This window comes from Tupaia chinensis, unplaced genomic scaffold (genome assembly GCF_000334495.1).
Source record: "Tupaia chinensis unplaced genomic scaffold, TupChi_1.0 Scaffold000117_2, whole genome shotgun sequence".
Taxonomy (NCBI): domain Eukaryota; kingdom Metazoa; phylum Chordata; class Mammalia; order Scandentia; family Tupaiidae; genus Tupaia; species Tupaia belangeri.
Window position 1 is genome coordinate 4,644,471 of NW_006159583.1, and position 18,304 is coordinate 4,662,774.

Sequence of the window (18,304 nt, forward strand, 5' to 3'; positions counted from 1 at the left end):
AACTTCAGCTTCAGGCTAGGGTGGCAGTAATTACAAGAGTCTAGAAATAAATCCTGTCTGGTTTAGTAAAGACAAGGTTAGTATATACTAAAGTGAAACACTTATGTTATCTCTGGGGTAGTCTACAGCTAAGAGGGTGAGTCTACATAGGAAAGGAATGTATGTGGTCTTGTGAGTAGCTAAAGGTTACTGTGTCCTTGGGACCCTCTATATGCTGCTAGCGACTGTGGCTTGGGAAATGGCAATCTTCCCTTGTCCTGAGAGTAAGGGTTGCTTATGGTTTTTGGGGTAACAGCACCTCGTGGATGAGTCCCTGAGCTACTGAGATCCTTCGCCCATTAGTAATCCCCAGCAGGAGAAGTGAATGTAGCATTCTTTATTGACGTTTTCCAGGAGGGTGGGATGAGTCTAATGGGAGTAACTCCTGTTCGCAGCCGCCGCCCAACACAGCTGCCGCCTTAGTGGATTTGCATTTTTTTAGGATTATTGTAAAAGTTATAGTAAGGCTGGGGGTGCCTTTATGGGGTACCGGGGTATGGCGATAAGGGCCATGGCAGAGAAACTGAGTGCAGGCCAGTACAGTAATACCACAGAGGTGAGGTCCAAGAACTCGTAAAACTGTTGACCTTGCAAACAGTTCTCCTCAGCCAAGTCCTTGCTCTAGGCACGAGGGGCAGTTCTTTCATACTCAGCTTGTGTTAACTGCATGGTCCTAGCAGTGGTAGAATTGGACTTTTATCTTTTGACACAGCTGTTATTGTAATCTTTTCCCTTGTCTAGATTGTCCAATCATTAAAGAGCTGTGATCGTCCCAAACTTTGAAAAGTCAGGCACAACTCTGTAAGCCGTACAGTTTCTCTTTGTCTGACTAGAGGAAGGGGGGAATACTGCTATCTTCTGGTAGAGCAGGTTTATGCAGCTGCAAGAACAATGGAGTCTATGCTGAGTTTATCAATGGAAGAACCTGTTAAGAAGAACACCCTGAAGAAATATAAGATAATTTGTATCGTAAGTTCAATGTTTTACAGCCTTTCTAGCTTTGTGACAAGTGATGAAAATGTATGACTCCCCCCCTTTATATTTGTTTGTGTTGCTATTTAAATGTAGCATTTTAAGTAATGGCATTTAGTTTCAGCTCTTATGGCAACTTAAATGGAAGTTAATATGTTAAAGATAGTTTCAAAGTAAGAAATTAAAGTAACAAGTTAATATTTGATTGATCTGAACAGTTGGAATCTGTAACAGAACCCTTTGCAGAACTAAGTTTTTGTACCCGATTATAATTATCTCCCAAGTCACTTTTTTATAGCATAAATATTTTATGATCAGAAAGAGAGAAATGAAAATTACGGTATCTTGTATTCTTTGATGAACTATTGCTTTTACTTTTTAAAAATTTTACTCCTGGAGAAAATCTATTTTTGTCTGTTTTCTCTTTCTTGTTTTTTTATGTCTCCAAAAAAGAAAAAAAAAGTTTCCTTTGGTATTATTACTCTCTCTTTCTCCTTTCTCCACTAGATTTTTGGGGAAAAGGAGGCTACATTCGTTACCTCGGATTTCTCACTACCCAGCCATTTCTTGGACTGTGGCTTTGTTTTTACTGTACTGAAGTCATTCCTTATAAGCCATTCCTTCTCTGACTTTGGTGCCCACAACGACAGTGCACAGATATTGTTTAGGACTTATCATTTTGAGTTATTCTTTCCCGATGACATTTAGATTCTGTTGTATGGCTTTTCTCCTTATCTGCATTCTTGGCTGGCTTGTCTTTCTCCTTATTGCATTTTACTTTAGATAATCTCATTTATCCTGTGCTTTTTATAGTCATATGGCCTGCCAAGAATTCTGAGTAAATCTTCAGCTCTGACCTATTGATAAACTCCTGTCACACAGTTTCAAGCACCTGGCAGGTGGCTCCTCACTCAGAACTTCAAGCCAAAACCGACTGCATTACTTTTCACACACAACTTGCTGCAGCTTTCTCCCAGATTCCCAGGGTCACCATCATTTTCTGCCGGGGTCCAGCCTCAGCAGGGGTGGGTTGACTCATCGGAGGCGGTGCCGGTGAACAGAAACAAAATGAGACTAAGACCTCAATGCTTTTTAGCATGTTCTTAGCCGGCCACAGCCAGAGTTAGCTCCAGGCTGCTGCGCTAGTGGCTGTCAAACACACGTATTTATTGAGCGGTGTCTTACAGGAGTAGAACGGGTGAGGGGGAAATAAAAGATTTACTCTATGAAACAGTATTCGAGGCACAGGAACAATGATCATAAAATATGATGTCTGTCTTGTATGATTAGGTATAATCAATTACAGTTCTCAGGATGAAGGAGTCTATTTGTCTGGTGCATTTTCTTCTTAAATCTTGATTGCCGGACAGGGCTTTTTCAGGTGAGAGGGTCTTGTAGCTCAGGAGACAACACAGGGTGTTTTATTAGCAGTTTTTCACAGTTAACAGCACACAGGGGAGAAACTGCTTGTAATTAGGTACTATCCTTCGCTTGCCTCGCACCAGATAAGAACTTTCAGCTAAGATAGTTAATCTTCCTCCTGGAGCCTTCAGGTTTGTTTATCCTGTCTCTGTTAGCCAGATCTGTCCTTCCTCCCTCTATTAACCCACGGGTCCCTATATTTATTTGCTGAATTCTTTGTCTGTTAATCAGTGAATTCTTGTGCTAAGTTGGCCTAATACAAGTTAACTTTGGCCAGTAGCTTTAACAAGGGGTATTTACATAAAACTAGCCTTAAACTAACTTAGTCTACATATGTTACTAACACTAATTTGGCTTATACTAACTCAACTTAACGTATGTTAATTTTAGTTTAAAATAGGCAGGTGGGGGAGTCAGTCTCAGGTTCACTGGACCTTTACCCTTGCAGGGTACCATAATAACAGTAAAACTCATGGCAGAGAAATTAACTACAGGCCAGTAAAATGACACAAGGAGGGTTCGTACCAGCTTCTGTTGTCTGTGTGGCCCCGTCAATTTTCTCTGTCTTTCCAGTTTTTTTTTTTCTTCAAGGAATATATGAAGCAGCAAGTGTAAGCATTGAATCCAGGGATTATAATAAAGTAAACCCCTGTATACAGCATGTACTCTTGTTCCTTCTGGGAATTTTAGAATGCTCTTTTTAGCTTGTTTGCTACTTATTATATTTATCCCATCTTACAATTCAGAAATGTTAAAATCCTTGAACCTAAAACTTATGTATCACTCATTTCCTTCTTAGTATAGTTCTAATGGTTTATTAGTACATACAATGGAGATTGATTTTTTTACATGTTTCAAATGTACCCTGATGTTTGCAGATTTTGACAGAAATTTCATTTAGACAACTTAAAGATACCACTGTGTTTCCAATACAATTCCAATTCAAACAAGTAAAAGCCAAATGTTGGGTTCTTGGTGGTTTGGGGAGTCCAAAGTATTCTTCCTGCTTTGGGTACAGTGTAAAACAGTTGAACATACATGTGCCTTTCCATATCAAGAAGCTTTTTTTTTGTTTGTTTGTTTGTTTTGAGAGGTTTTTGCTATAGGGCACGTGCGCTCGCCAGACAGACAGAGAGAGACAGAGAGACAGAAAGTGAGAAATCACCCCCCAGGGGGGATGGTCATGTCGCAATCCCTTCTCCATTCTCCTCTCGGGATCTTGGGCATGCACGCACACGCGCCCGGCGTGAGTTCTAAGCCACCGGGTCCGGGATGTGAACCGCAGTCGACTACGTGGGAGTCCAGCGACATAGCCATTATGCTAACTGCTGGCTCCCTCAAGAAGCTTTTTTAGGGGAAAAATCATATTTAGAGTAAATGATTGTATGAGATTAAAAATGAACTTTTGCTCCTGGGGACCTTGCAGAATAGTGTAGCTATCACTGTATAGAATACAGTCAGATGCTTCTGTTTCATGAGGAAACAGATTCTAAGATCAGATGTTACAAAGTTTCAAAGCATCCTAAAAACATTTAGATGCAGTTAATGTTCAGATGGGGGAAATATCAAAAATAAGACATAAACCGATATATATTAATTTGTAAATCTCTGATCCATGACGTTTCTTACAAGGAGTTCATCTTCAAGTTTTCCTCTCTATCCTCTCTACAGACGAATGAATGTGTACTGGAAGGTCATGGACCTTGGAGCCATGTTTGAGATCTCGTATGAGAACTGTTTTCATAATACTAGTTAACATATTTCCCATCATTGAATTTACTTCCACTGCAAAAGTCAGATACATTATTTTTTTCATTGCTATTCAGAGTAAAACAAACCTCAAAACTTTCATAGTTTATGTAGTTCTTTAAGCAAGTTTTGATGTGCCTTTTTAAAAATGAAAGTTATTGTGTTTTAAGTTGTAAAACAGTGTGTACTTGTTGCCATTCTTTTTTTGGAGAGGTTTTTGCTGTAGGGCGCGTGCACTCGCCAGACAGACAGAGACAGACAGAGAGATAGAAAGTGAGAAATCACCCCCCAGGGGGGATGGCCACACCGCAATCCCTTCTCCTCCATTCTCCTCTCGGGATCTTGGGCACGCACGCACACGTGCCCGGCGTGAGTTTAAGCCACCGGGTCCGGGATGCGAACCGCAGTCGACTACGTGGGAGTCCAGCGACATAGCCATTATGCTAACTGCTGGTCCCCTTGTTGCCATTCTTTATGACAGTATACAGTAGTCAAATCCTCTTATCTATCAAGTTCACCTTTGGACTTCATGATGAGGAGAGAGGACAGTAAGAGTTCTCTTTCATGATATCATAGCTTAATATACTCATGGCATAAAGTCTGTTAGGCTGAAGACCTTTGTCAGCAGTAATGATAATGAACGACACCAATAATCTTTGGTCGGTCCACTTCCACACTAATAAGGTTTGGTCCGTCTACTTCTTGAGCTGAAGATCAAAGTAAATCATTTGCCTCTTATTTAAATACTCTATTTTCACATGTATTAAATATTCCCATTTTCCTCTGATGAACAGAGTAGATAAAAAAACAAATCCTACACTCTAGGAATGTGGGAGCTAAGGATTTCACAGTTCTGGAATTTTGGGACACTTGGGTAAATGATCTCTAAGTAGATGTCTAGTTAAAAAAAGACACATGGGCAAAGGCAGTTTTCATTCTTACTTTCACTGAGTTTGGAGTCAATGTAACTGGATGATGAGTGTATTTGAATTTGAAGACCTGCAATAAATAGAGTTTTTAAAATCTTCCCAAGCCTTCTTTCTTATTTGTCGGCATCCAATCAAATAATGCATCTTTTTCATTGTTAGATTTGGTATCTTGTTTACCCAGCAAGCTAAGAGTACTTAGAGAATTAAGAGAGCATGGTTTAATTGTATCTTTGTATAGTTTTTTTTCTTTTTCTTTTTTTTTTTTTTAAAGATTCTAAAGGTTACTTTTCCCTTTCTGTGATAGGTTCTTCTTGCTTTGCTGGTGATTATGTCACTTGGATTAGGCCTGGGGCTTGGACTCAGAGAACCGGAAAAGCAAGGTAAAACCCTCAGTCTTTTCTCAGAATATTCCTTTATTTCTTCTTCCTCCTGGCCTCAAACTATTAAATCTCATCTCCAGCCCCACACCTTCTTTTTCTCCCCGCCCCCGCAGTGCTCTTCCAGGCTTCTCCCTCTTCCACACCCTATGTGCCAGGAGCCCACATCTGCAGTTAGCATTACCCACTGTCATTTCTGGACTTTACTACTTCATCCTCACGTACAAATCCCTACTCCTTGGAGATTCAGACCTTTCCAGTGTTTTTTTCTTTACCCTTCTTCACCTTTAAAGAGGACTTTGAGGGAACAACAGAAAGTGTAATGGTTACATTGCTGGGCTCCCATATGGCCAACCGCAGTTTGAATCCTGGATCTCGACGGTTGAAACTCACACTGGGCACATGTGCATGTGTGCCCCAAATCCCTAGAGGAGCAGCATGACCATACCCCCTGGGGGGTGATTTCTCACTTTCTGTCTCACTCTGTCTCTCTGGTGAACACACGCACCCTACGGCAAAAATCTCTCTCTCTCAAAAAAAAGAGGACTTTGATAAGTGAATCACAGACTTTTCTTCACAGCTCCTACCATAATTGTCAACATCTGATGACAAGGTGTTTATGTCCAGTCACAAGGCCCCAAAATCTATTGCTCTAGTTCTTTGGCCTCCTGCTACCACCCTCTCGATGCCACATTAGTATTTTTCCATCTCTGAAAGTGCACCATTTCTTGGTTGGACAGTACCAAATTCTTGAAGAGTAGTATATCATAAAAGCTTTACAATATTATAAATCCAAAAATCACTTCACATTCCTTTAGCCATATCCTATTGGTATGAATAGTAACTATATTACTTATAATGAACTAAATTAAAAACACTTAAAGAAATCTTTTTGCATATTCTTTTGGTACTTTCATACAGGCCAAGGATCAATAGTTAGATCATTCATTTCCCTTTTTGATTCGACTAATACCTTGTAGTTTGATACCAATGGGGAAAGTCTTCTTGCTTCTTCATTACGGACAGTCTTGATGAGGTGACAATTCTCCAATCCTTTTAAAATTTAAGATGAAAAAACACTCAGTTCCCTTACTATACTGTGAAAGCACAGTAGAACTAAAAAGATGACTATCAGCTGGAAAATTACTGACATCTCTTGGTGAAGTGGCTGGTGTGTGTGTGTGTGTGTGTGTGTGTGTGTGTGTGGTGTATTTCAGTGCCAGAGGGTTAGTGCTCACACATGAGAAAGAGGAGGGAGGAGAGAGAGAGAGACAGAGACAGAGAGAGAACACTCCTGAGTTGGGCCTGGCCACCTCCAATTCATCATTCTGTCAGAATCCTGGGCACTCATGCACCTAGTGTGTTGCCTCTGGGGCCAGGATTTGGACTCCGGTCTGCCACCTGAAATTCATCTTCCTCTGCACAGCACTTAACCGCTGTCCTACATACAAAGCTGGCCCACTTGGCTGTTGTGTTTCTGGGCTATGGTGCCGGTCTAGATTTAATGAACGTACAAAGGCCATGTTGGTGGTATTATTCTGATCTTAGTACACACAAATGGGCAACATTTCTTGACTTTTTTATCCTTTAAAGTGCATAAGTGGATTGCAAAAGGCAAATGTTACTATCTGAACAAAGTTTTCTATTTTCCAGCTTTTTTTACTGTCTTCTTTCCTTTAGTAAATCTACAGGCTCTTGTTTCCTTTTTCTTCCCCTACAACGTTTTATTAAATTCATTCAGAAAACATTGGCAAAATAAATTTCAGTTGGAAATTTACAGATAAAGCTTAAAAGTATAAAGTTGTATACACCAAAAATACAGGTAATATTTATAACAGTAACTTACAGAGGCAAACTGATGATAAACTACAATTTCACAGAAGATAGTAAACGTGTTGCACACGTGTCAGGTCTTTCTTTTAGGCAAAGTACTATTTTGATGACAAATTAACGGATATACCCAAAGTGAACTGTGTCCAGACAATTAAGAAAAACAGGTTTTGAGTTGTTTGTCTCTTATAAACATAAGTTTATCATTTATAATCTTCATACATTTTTATGCTTGAACTTTCATAATTTGATAAAGCATTCACAAAATAATCTGTAGACTAGTTCTAATGGACAAATAACACATTAAGCAGATATGACTGTCCTAATATTCACACACATCTACCACATACTCTCTACCAACCCCTTCCCCCCTTACAGTCTCTAGCACCCACACCCATCTTCTCTACCACCAGGTCGTCCTATCTCTCAACCTCTGCCGTACAGTGTGGAGATATGCAGCACACATTGAAAGGGATATACAATGTGAACCTTTCAAAGTTTGGCTGTCTTCACTCAATATTAAGTATTCCATATTCATTCATTTTGAATCAAAAATAGGATCTCATTTTTTAGAAGAATTATTTATTTAATTTTATCTATTCACTCATTTATTTTAATTTGACCAGAGAGATACAGAGTGAGAGAGAGAGAGAGAGAAAGGGAGAGAGAGAGAGAAAGGGGGAAGTGAGAAGGTAAGCCACCAGATCCAGGACTCAAACAGTGTTTGGCCATGTGGGAGTGCCCAGCACCTCCCACTACATCACCTGTTGGTCCTCAGGAACTCATTGTTTTTTATAGCTGTGCACATATATATAAAATGGAATATATAAATATATATATGTCACAGTTTGTCAACCCAGTCACTAGGTTGGTTCTATGTTTTAACCAGTATAAATAATGCTGCAATAAACATGGAAGCATAGATGTCTTTCTGACAAAGTGTCTTATACGTTGAGTAGATGCCATGAAGTGAGATTACTGAGTGATCTGGAAGTTCTATCTGTAAGTTTTTGAGAAACCTTCATATTGTTTTCCACCGAGGTTGTACTAATTTACATTCCCACCAACAGTGTAAGAAGGTTCCCTTTTGCCACAATCTCACCAATACTTGTCATTCTTCATTATTATTATTTTCTGACCCTAGCCATTCTAACTAGGGTTAAATGATATCTTATTGTAGTTTTAATTTGCATTTCTCTTAGGCACAGAGACTTTGAACATCTTCATATGGCTTTTGTCCATTCTTAAGTCCCCTTGGAGATCTATCTGTTCAGCTCGTTTCAGGCTATCTTTCTTGAGTCATTTTCCTCTGTACTTTATCTTTCCTCTCAGTCTATCAGTTCTCATGTGGCATCACTCCCTGCCCTCTCCCACTCAGGGCATTGGCATATACCTCTTACCTTTCTTTGGCAGGCATCCTATAACCTTGTTATTTGTTCTTCCACTATGTCTATTTTCATAAGCTCCAGCCTAGGCCTTTTCCACCATTTTCCACTCCAGTTAATCCACCCTCCATAGGCAATATACATTTTTGCATATGTAGGTTTAAAAACTTATAGATGTCATTACAAATGTACAGTTTGCACAGTACAGTGTAACTTTTTTAAACTTATTTTTCAAATATTGAAGACTGACTATGTGTTTGGTACTCTTCTAATTACTGGAAATACAGTGGTAAAGAGAACAGACAGAAATTCTTCCAAGAGTTTACATTCAAGCATGAGAGACTGTCTTAGTTTGTTATGGCTAATAGAACTACCTGATACTGGAGATTTATAAAGAAATAAGAGTTTATTCAGATTAGTTTGGAGGTTTGATGTCCAGGGGCCAACTTCTATGAAGCATGGCAAAGGGCAGGATCTTAAGAGCTGCTGTCTGTAAGTTTCAGTGTCTCATTCCCAGTACTAATATATCCATTAGAACTCAGTCATAAGGGCACCACTCTAATGACGTTATCACATCCAAAGGTCCCACTCTAGGACATTGTAAAGACAATATGTTTTTATTTAACACTTTTACAATGTAATCAAGTCCCAATGCATGAATTTCTGGGGAACATCTAATCTCTACCCATGAAGACTGAATTTCAAAACATAAACTTCTAGGTGACAAACCATTTTCCAAACCATACAAGGACAGACCACACACACACACACACACACACACACACACACGTATATACACACACATATATCAGCTAAATAAGTGTAATATGATAGGGAAAGTGTTAAGGAGTAAAGCCAAAAGGTAGAATATGAAACATTGAGTCAGGATAGAGTATGTGTGTATAATAAATTTTGAGTAAAGAGCTGGGGAAAATGAGAGAGGAACATGACAATACTTTGGGGAAAAATATTCCAAGTAAGAAGGAATAGAAAGTGAGAAGGCCCAAGACTGGAGCTCACTCAGCATGTTCCATTTCAGGGATAACAAGGAAGCAATGAGCAAGAACTAAGAGGGTTAGAGGGAGGTGGTCATGAAATGAGATCAACTAGATAGAAACAAGTCAAGCTATATAGGGAGTTATATGTCAAAACATGACCTTTGTCTTTCATTCAGTGTAACAGGAAGTGATCAGAGGATGTGAACAGAGGAATGATACACTCTGCTTTGCTTTTCAGTGGGATCATTAGGACTGCTGTGTTTTGAATATAGGGCAGAGTGAAAACAGAAGTAGAGAGTTGAATTGGGAAATAATCACAATACACTGGACAAATACTATGTCTTGAACCAGAGGATTAGAGTTGTGGCTGTTAAGGAGTATTTGGGTCCCGTATAGATTCTGATGTGATAGATAGATTTTATTGACAAATTTGATATGGCATGAGAGAGAGGAGACAAAAATGACCACAGATTTTGGGCATAAACATCTGAGATATGAAACTTCCAAAATTAAGATATGGAAGTCTGTAAAAGAAGCTGGTTTGGGGAGAAAAGTCAAGAGTTCAGTTTGAGGTATGTTTTATGTACAATATCTACTAAATGTCCAAGTAGAAAAGTCAAAAAGCTAGTTGGGCATACAAGTAGTGGCTCTCAGCATCACATATGGGATTTAAAGCATCCCATGTGACTAGGGTACACCAACCTTAAAGAATTAGAAAGATAAAGAAAAACAAAACAAAACAAAAAAATAGCACATGACTCAGGGGTGGCCAGGAGCATGGAGGAAAGCTAGATGATTCTTGTCCTAAAGCTCCAATATAGAGAGGTTTCAAAGAAATGGAGCGTATAACGCAAAGGCCATTTATACAATTGGACTATGATATAAGTATATATAACTTTTCTTACTTTTTCATTGAGCAGTTTTTAGATCCGTCTAAATTGCCATGCATGCATCTACTCTTATGCTTCTCTATGGCATGTATCCAACAAGCGATTTGTATGCCCTCTTCCAGTACTGAATAGCCAGGCTGACTGTAGTTCTTATCCCCATATAAATCCTGCAGATCCCCTAGGGACCTATGTGAGATTCGCTTGTCATATACACAGGAATGGGATTCCCGGATCTTAGAGTTCCTATCTTTTGAACTTGAGTAGTCCTGAATTGCATTCTGGAACGGCTGCCACAGCCCACTTACACCTTCCCCACACATCGTCATCACCTTGACAGTGTCTAGCTCTCTAATTTTTAGTAATGTACCATTGGGTATAGAATGATATCTTTTATTTTAATTTTTGTTTACCTGTCCTGCTACTCCAATCTATGTTCATAGTTCTTTGGTTTGTTGTATGGTTGCAATTTCCATTAGCACATCTATTATGCTGGATCTCATGTTTTTAATCTCCTTTTATTTTGCTTCTTCCTTTTGTTAAAGAACATTCTTGTTAGCTTCCTAAGCTATGATGCTTGGGAGATATGACTTGAGTCCCTGTCCCTGTGTATCTGAAGACTTCTGTATTATCCTAATGGTTGACAGTTTGGTTAGATATTCTGCTCTCTCTTTTTTTTTCTTTGGAGAGATTTTCACTGTAGGGCGTGTGCGCTCGCCAGACAGACAGAGAGAGACATAGAGACAGAAAGCGAGAAATCACCCCCCAGGGGGGATGGTCACGCCGCAATTCCTTCTCCTCCATTCTCCTCTCGGGATCTTGGGCATGCACGCACACGCGCCCAGCATGAGTTTTAAGCCACCGGGTCCGGGACACGAACCGCGGTCGACTACGTGGGAGTCCAGCGACATAGCCATTACGCTAACTGCTGGTTCCCGATATTCTGTTCTCTTCTACTCTAGTTTTTATTTGTTTATTTATTTGTTCTATCAGTGACACATATACAGAGAGAGAGGAGAGAGAGAGAGAGAGAGAGAGAGAACCCCCAAACATGTGCCTGATGCCATGATCCACTCCCAGCCTTCAGCCAGCCCAGATCATTGGCATACACACGCCTAGTGTACTCAGAGCGGTCTCCATATGCAAACTGTTATCCTCTTATATGAACCTGCTTTCTGGAGTGTCTGTGTGTGTGTGTGTGTGTGTATGTGTGCGTGCACGCTACACCAGTCTCACTCCTAGATATTGAATTCTAAGATGAAAATAATTTTTCTCTAGAAATTTAAAGACAATACAATACTTTCCTGTTTTCTAGTGATCTTTACTGCTTTGATGAAATCTGATACCATTGTGATTTCTGGTCCTTTGTAGATGGCTCATAATGTCTTTTTGGAAATTCTCAAAATACCGGGTCCGGGCCACGAACCGCGGTCGACTACGTGGGAGTCCAGCGACATAGCCATTACCCTAACTGCTGGTTCCCAAAATAATTTTTCTCTAGAAATTTAAAGACAATACAATACTTTCCTGTTTTCTAGTGATCTTTACTGCTTTGATGAAATCTGATACCATTCTGATTTCTGGTCCTTTGTAGATGGCTCATAATGTCTTTTTGGAAATTCTCAAAATCTCTTAATCCCATTGAGCTCTTAGTGTGAGTTTTGCCCTGAGAAATTTGATAGGCAATTTTGATAACTGATACTCTGCTGTTCTGGGAAATTTTATGCTTTTGTTTCTTTAATATCATCATAATTATCTTTGTTTTCATGTTTAGGTACTAACTCCTTGGATTTTTTTGTTGTTGTTTAAGAGAGATTTTTGCTATAGGGTGCATGAGCTTCCTGGAGGGACAAAAGACAGAAAGCAAGAAATCACCCCCCAGGAAAAAAGGAGTCCGGACTCAAACCACAGTCAACTATATAGAAGTCGAGTGACTTAACCGTTACGCCATGTGCTGGTTCTGGACCCCCACCTTTTAAAATTCACTTTTTAAGACTTTTGTTTCATAATTTTGTGTAATCTTCCTGATGTATTTTGTCAGTTTATACTACCAGCAACAGCATATCTCATCAATTTGGTTACTAGCGAATAATCACTTCTTTCTTTCTTTTTTTTTTTTGCACTTCCACTAGATTTTTGTAACAGTACATTCACAATCATCCGAATATTTTGTTTTGTGTCCTTTTGGAGTCCAATTATGGTAGGATGAGTCCCAGAGATCTAATGCTTTGAAAACTATCAGTGTTCTTTGTCAGTCTTCATCTTTTGTAATCTTTCTGAACATTTAAAAATGAGTGGGGCCAGCAGGTGGTATAGTGGTTAAGGCACTGGACTCCCATGTGGACAATTGTAGTTCGAGTCCCAGACTTGGTGGCTTAAAATTCATGCTGGTCACGTGTGCCTGTGTGCCCAAAATTCCAAGAGAAGAATGGAGGAGAAGGGATTGTATTGTGGCATCCCTCCCTGGGGATGATTTCTTGCATTCTGTCTTTCTGTCTCTCCCTGCCTTTCTAAAGAATGCATGCATCCTATAGCAAAAAATCTCTTAAAAAAAAAAAAAAGAAAAAAATGAGTATCCTAAAATACTGTCTTTAACCGCTTTACTCTTGAGGCATTTATATTTTGCTAAAACCCTAAAATTATTTTTTTTTGTATATGATATAAGACAAGAGTATCAAAAGGCTCCTCCTTTCCCCATAGAGCTAACCAATTGTCCCAATACCATGTAGTATTCACTACTGCTTTATAGTTACCACTTATTAAATGAAGACTTTATAACCATATCTGCTTTGTTTATTATTTTATCCCCTATGCCTAGCATAGTACCTGGCATATAATAATGCTAAAATAGATATTTGTGGAATAACTGTATCATAATTTTAAACTGCAGCATGATTTGCAGGGAATGGGGGCAGGGTGTGCATAGTTGAATTTCCCCAAGCATGCCATTATACCCTCCTTGCCTTCAAGAGACTTCTTTAGAATACAAAACAGAAAGCAAGTATCACAGGGAATTACAGTAGTCAAAGGGAACACGCAGTGAGGAAACATTTAACTATGCTTTTCCCACAACGAAAACTGATATTCTCACTCGTTATATTGGTTAATATGTTGATGACTGCAAAATTAGTATCTTTATCTCTTTCCTGAGCTTTAGATCCAAATACTCAGACTCCTTACCTGGTACATATTTGCTTGGGTATGTAGAATACTGAGCTTAGCTTCTCTTGGGGGCCTCATTCTACATCTTGGACATTCTGTACTCATTTCCCTTCCTTATTCTTTAGACAGTATAAAGCTGTTCTACTAATTGCACTTAATTTATCTTTAGACCCTTATCATTTTCGGCTTGGGTTAAATGTTTTGATTGGTCGAAGAGTTTCCCTCTCCCCCCCCATTTCCCTCCACTTTTGTTCCAGAGTGAGTTTCTAATTACTCATTATGGATCTCATTATGTGTCCTCTGCTTCTTCTTTAATAGCTCCTCATAACCAAAGGTTAGGTTCAAGCTTCTTAGCATGACACGTATACCTTTCCCCCTACCCATGCATCTACCTGTGAACGCTGACCCTAAGGCATCATGATGTGTCTACTGTTCTCTAAATTTGCCTTAGCTGCTCTAGTTTTAAAAATTGTAATTTCCCCCCCAAGATCCAATGGGTCCTCACACTCCTTTGCTAGTTTCTATTCCACACGTTATATGCTTCTATGTACTCCTTGAGCATATCAGTGTCTCACTTTTTTCTAATTGCCAAAGTGTATGTTTACTACTAGCAAAAGACAGAGAGTGAGAGAGAAAGGAATAAAATATCTCTAGTGGATCTGTTGTCCTCCATTTCTTCACCCTGTCAGGATTTGGGGCATGTAGGCACATGTGCCCAGTATGTTTTTCAATATGCCAGGACGGCACAGTCAGCCATGTGGGATCCAGCGTACCCAACCACCAGGCTATGGAGCAGGCCTTAGTGTCTCATTATTTATTACATTGCATTGACAAATCATACAGTACCATAAAAATAATCTATTCATCTGTCCTAATCTGTCCACTTGTGTGTCTTCCATCACCTAGGTACGAGACACTGGGTAACTTTCAGGTATTGAGGTCCTTATTTTCTTTACAGGCAGCTGCAGGAAAAAATGCTTTGACTCATCACATAGAGGGCTGGAGGGCTGCCGGTGTGACGTGAGGTGTAAAGACCGAGGCGATTGCTGCTGGGACTTTGAAGACACCTGTGTGGAGTCAAGTACGAATTCTACGAATACATTTCTTAGCATGGTGGTTGTGCTGTCATCAATGCATGTTTACATTCTCAGCTACCCCCCTAGCGTATTAGTCTCTGAGGGCTGTTGTAACAAAGTACCACAACCCAGCTCGCTCAGACAATAGAAATTCATTGTCCCACTGCTCTGGAAGAGAGAAGTCACATGTCTAGAGGCTGGCAGAGTTGGTTCCATCTGAAGGCTGTGAGAGCGAATCCATTCCATGTCTTTCCCAGATTCAGGCAGGTTGCTGACAATCTTTGGTCTTTGATTTATGGCCAGCACAACTCCAAACTTTTCCTTCATCTTCTCATAATCCGTGTCCCTCTATACATTTTGGTCTAGATTTCCCTTTTTTATAAGAACACTAGTCATATTGGGTTAGAGTCGACCTTAATGACCTCATTTTACTTGATTATCTGCAAGTTAATTGGACCTGTTTTCAAATAAGCTTATTTTTGTGATGGGGGTTAGGATTTCAATATCTTTTTAGAGGACACAATTAAACTCATAATACACATTATGCAGGTTCTATTTTTTTCTCTATCATTTCCCCATGTATAGCTGTAAATAGTCCACACTACTTAATTGAGGTAGGATAGGATAATAGTCTACAGTAAATGAACTGCTATATAACGATTTAAGTTTCAATGGATTTTTTTACCATGGCTTAAATTAACATCTTATTTAGTTTAATTTGCAGTGGTTCTCAAACTTCAAAGTCAATGAGACTCACTTGGGAAGCTGGTGATTCTGGGTCATTCTGATGCCAGCACTGTGCTGAGCATGTTTGAGAAATACTGTTCCCTTGGTGGAAGACACAGTTTGTAATGTTTAATTCTCCAAGTAATCAGGAAAGTTGGAGATGAGGGGCATCTCGTGGTTGGAGGAGAGAGAAAATTAGAAAAGTAGAATTCCTTAAGTTATGTTCTTTGAAAGGCAAGAGGGAGGGGATAACGCAGTATAGATAGATCTGTATTTCCTTTATCTCCAAAAATCTTTTTTTTTTTTCTAAGTAAAATGGAATGCTGGGGAATAGGAACCCTATGATTAACTGAGGCATACAACCATGACCTGTCCTGCATGTTTGTCTAAGCACATTGGATGTTGATTTTAGTCACTTGTTTTCTAGCAGGTGACAGTCAGAGAGAAGTCTTCTTCCAGACTGTAACTCCTTTTAGGAATGGGATTTGTTTAACCAGATCACATACTATGTGTATAGGCTAGGAGAATACCAGAAGTGTGGTTGGAAGCTAATCCACCACTTTTGTCATTCTCAAGTGAGAGGTACCCAACCTGCCTGGATTCTCCTTTTTCTTCGGTTGTCAATGGTTCTCCCTTGCTGTCTGTCATTAGACAAAGTTGGGCAAAGTTGTTCGTAGGTGGCAATCAGTCTGGGCTAGTTATTCTTCACTATGGGGAGCTCCTACCGTTGGGTGGAAATAGGTCCAGTGTTCAGAGCTTCTGCAAACTCAGAGGGTACCTGCTAAGTAGAGCAGAGTTGCATCCACACTAATGAAGAAAAGTGGTGAATTGTCTTTTTTTTTTTTTTTTTGCTATTATTTATTTTCATTTGTTATTGGAAAAATAAAAACACAGACACAAGAATTTGACTCACTACAAGAATACAGGAAGAACTGCATGAAATTTGTGTCTTTTGTATTGGATACTTAATAGCTCAGAACCAAATTGTGTAATTTTACAGCTCAAATATGGACATGCAATAAATTTCGCTGCGGGGAGACCAGATTACCGTCCAGCCTTTGCTCTTGTTCAGATGACTGTTTACAGAGGAAAGACTGCTGTGCTGACTATAAGAGTGTTTGCCAAGGTAAGCAGGATGTTGACTCATTTGCCTCTGCGAGTTCAGTGGAACTCTGAGTTTCCTCGACCATCTTGGGCTATAAAAATTAAATTAAAAATTAACTAGTTGTGGACCCAGCAGTTAGCGTAATGGCTATGTCGCTGGACTCCCATGTAGCTGACCACAGTTCGAGTCCCGGACCCAGTGGCTTAAACTCACGCTGGGCGTGTGTGCGTGCGTGTCCAAGATCCTGAGAGGAGAATGGAGAAGAGATTGCAGTGTGGCTGTCTCTCTCTGTCTGGCGAGTGCATGTGCCCTATAGCAAAAACCTCTCAAAAAAATTAACTAGTTGTTACATATGGAAGTAAAGATTAAATGTGTGGGAAGAAATATAGGAAGCTCATTGCAGAGGTAGGAAAAAAAAAAAGAAAAAAGGAGAGAGAGCTTATAGCTCCAAAGTTAAAACATCATGAGAAAGATTATCTAGCCCAAGTAGCCTGTTAACCTAATGCTAAAGTTGAAATAACTTTGTTCGGAGTAGTTACATGACTAAGGACCCTCAGGGAGTTAATGTAGAATCTAGATTATAAATCAGGTTTTTCAACTCTTGATTCCAACTGCTCACCACTTTAGCAAATGTTATGAATTAAAAACAAACAAACAAACAAACAAAAAATGAACACTAGTCATGGGGCCAGGGGATGTGTAATGGTTACTTTGATGGATTCTCATGTAGTCAACTGTGGTTTGAGTCCCAGACATGGTGGCTTAAAACTCACATGTGTGTGTGTATGCCCAAGATCTCCAGAGAAAAACGGAGGAGAAGCGATTGCGGCATGGCCATCCCCCAAGGGGTGATTTCTCACTTTCTGTCTCTCTGGCAAGCTTATGTGCCTATGCCCCATGGCAAAAAATATCTCTCAAAAAGAAAAGAAAAATCACCAATCTCAGAACATCTAATGAAATTTATGAAAAATATACTTATGCATATAGAAACAAAACTTTCATAAGACCACATCCAACTATTGGGTCATTGGAAAAGTCATGACGCCTTTTTGCATAGAAAAACAGAAAAATATGTCTTGACTTTCCTAACAATTTAATAAGTCAATTTACACTTTCAGTATTTTTACATTAAAAAATTAGATTGAATTCTGATTTTTGAAATAGAAGGGAGATGTTATAGTAGTGATGTTACTAACATTTTAATGTAATTATTTTTTAATTATGTATTTAATTTTATTTATTATTATTTTTAATTTACTATAGGGCTCACCAGAGACAGAGAGAGAGAGAGAGAGACAGAGACAGAGAATGTGAGACAGCAAGCTGCCAGGTCTGGGACTTGAAGTTGTGATCAGCTATGTGGGAGTCCAGTGCCTTAAACACCACACCAGCTGCTGGCCCCAATGTAATTATTTTAAAGTAATACATGAACCCATCTTTATACAAAATATAAATGAAAATCAGGGAAAAGGGTTGTCAGAAAAAGGAATAAAAGCCTAAATGGGAACTCTTTTATAAAATAATAATAGACCTATAGTAAGTATTGGATTTTGTATCATTTCAAAATTCCTCTAAATTCAGAAAGGTTAAGTTCTAAAGGGCTTATTTCTCTAATGTGTTCACTGACCATAATATCTTTGATATGTG

The 18,304-nt window shown here is 39.2% G+C and overlaps 1 protein-coding gene across 1 annotated transcript in view; it reads left to right on the forward strand.

The window, feature by feature from the left end:
- Positions 1-699: 699 nt before the first annotated feature.
- ENPP3 (ectonucleotide pyrophosphatase/phosphodiesterase 3) overlaps positions 700-18,304 on the forward strand; it is a 100,075-nt gene continuing 82,470 nt past the window's right edge. The window contains exons 1-4 of the mRNA XM_006144301.3: positions 700-1,008; positions 5,416-5,491; positions 14,709-14,831; positions 16,553-16,678. Coding sequence (XP_006144363.1) covers positions 931-1,008; positions 5,416-5,491; positions 14,709-14,831; positions 16,553-16,678 — 403 coding nt within the window. The 5' untranslated portion in view covers positions 700-930. The remainder of the gene's footprint in view (positions 1,009-5,415; positions 5,492-14,708; positions 14,832-16,552; positions 16,679-18,304) is intronic.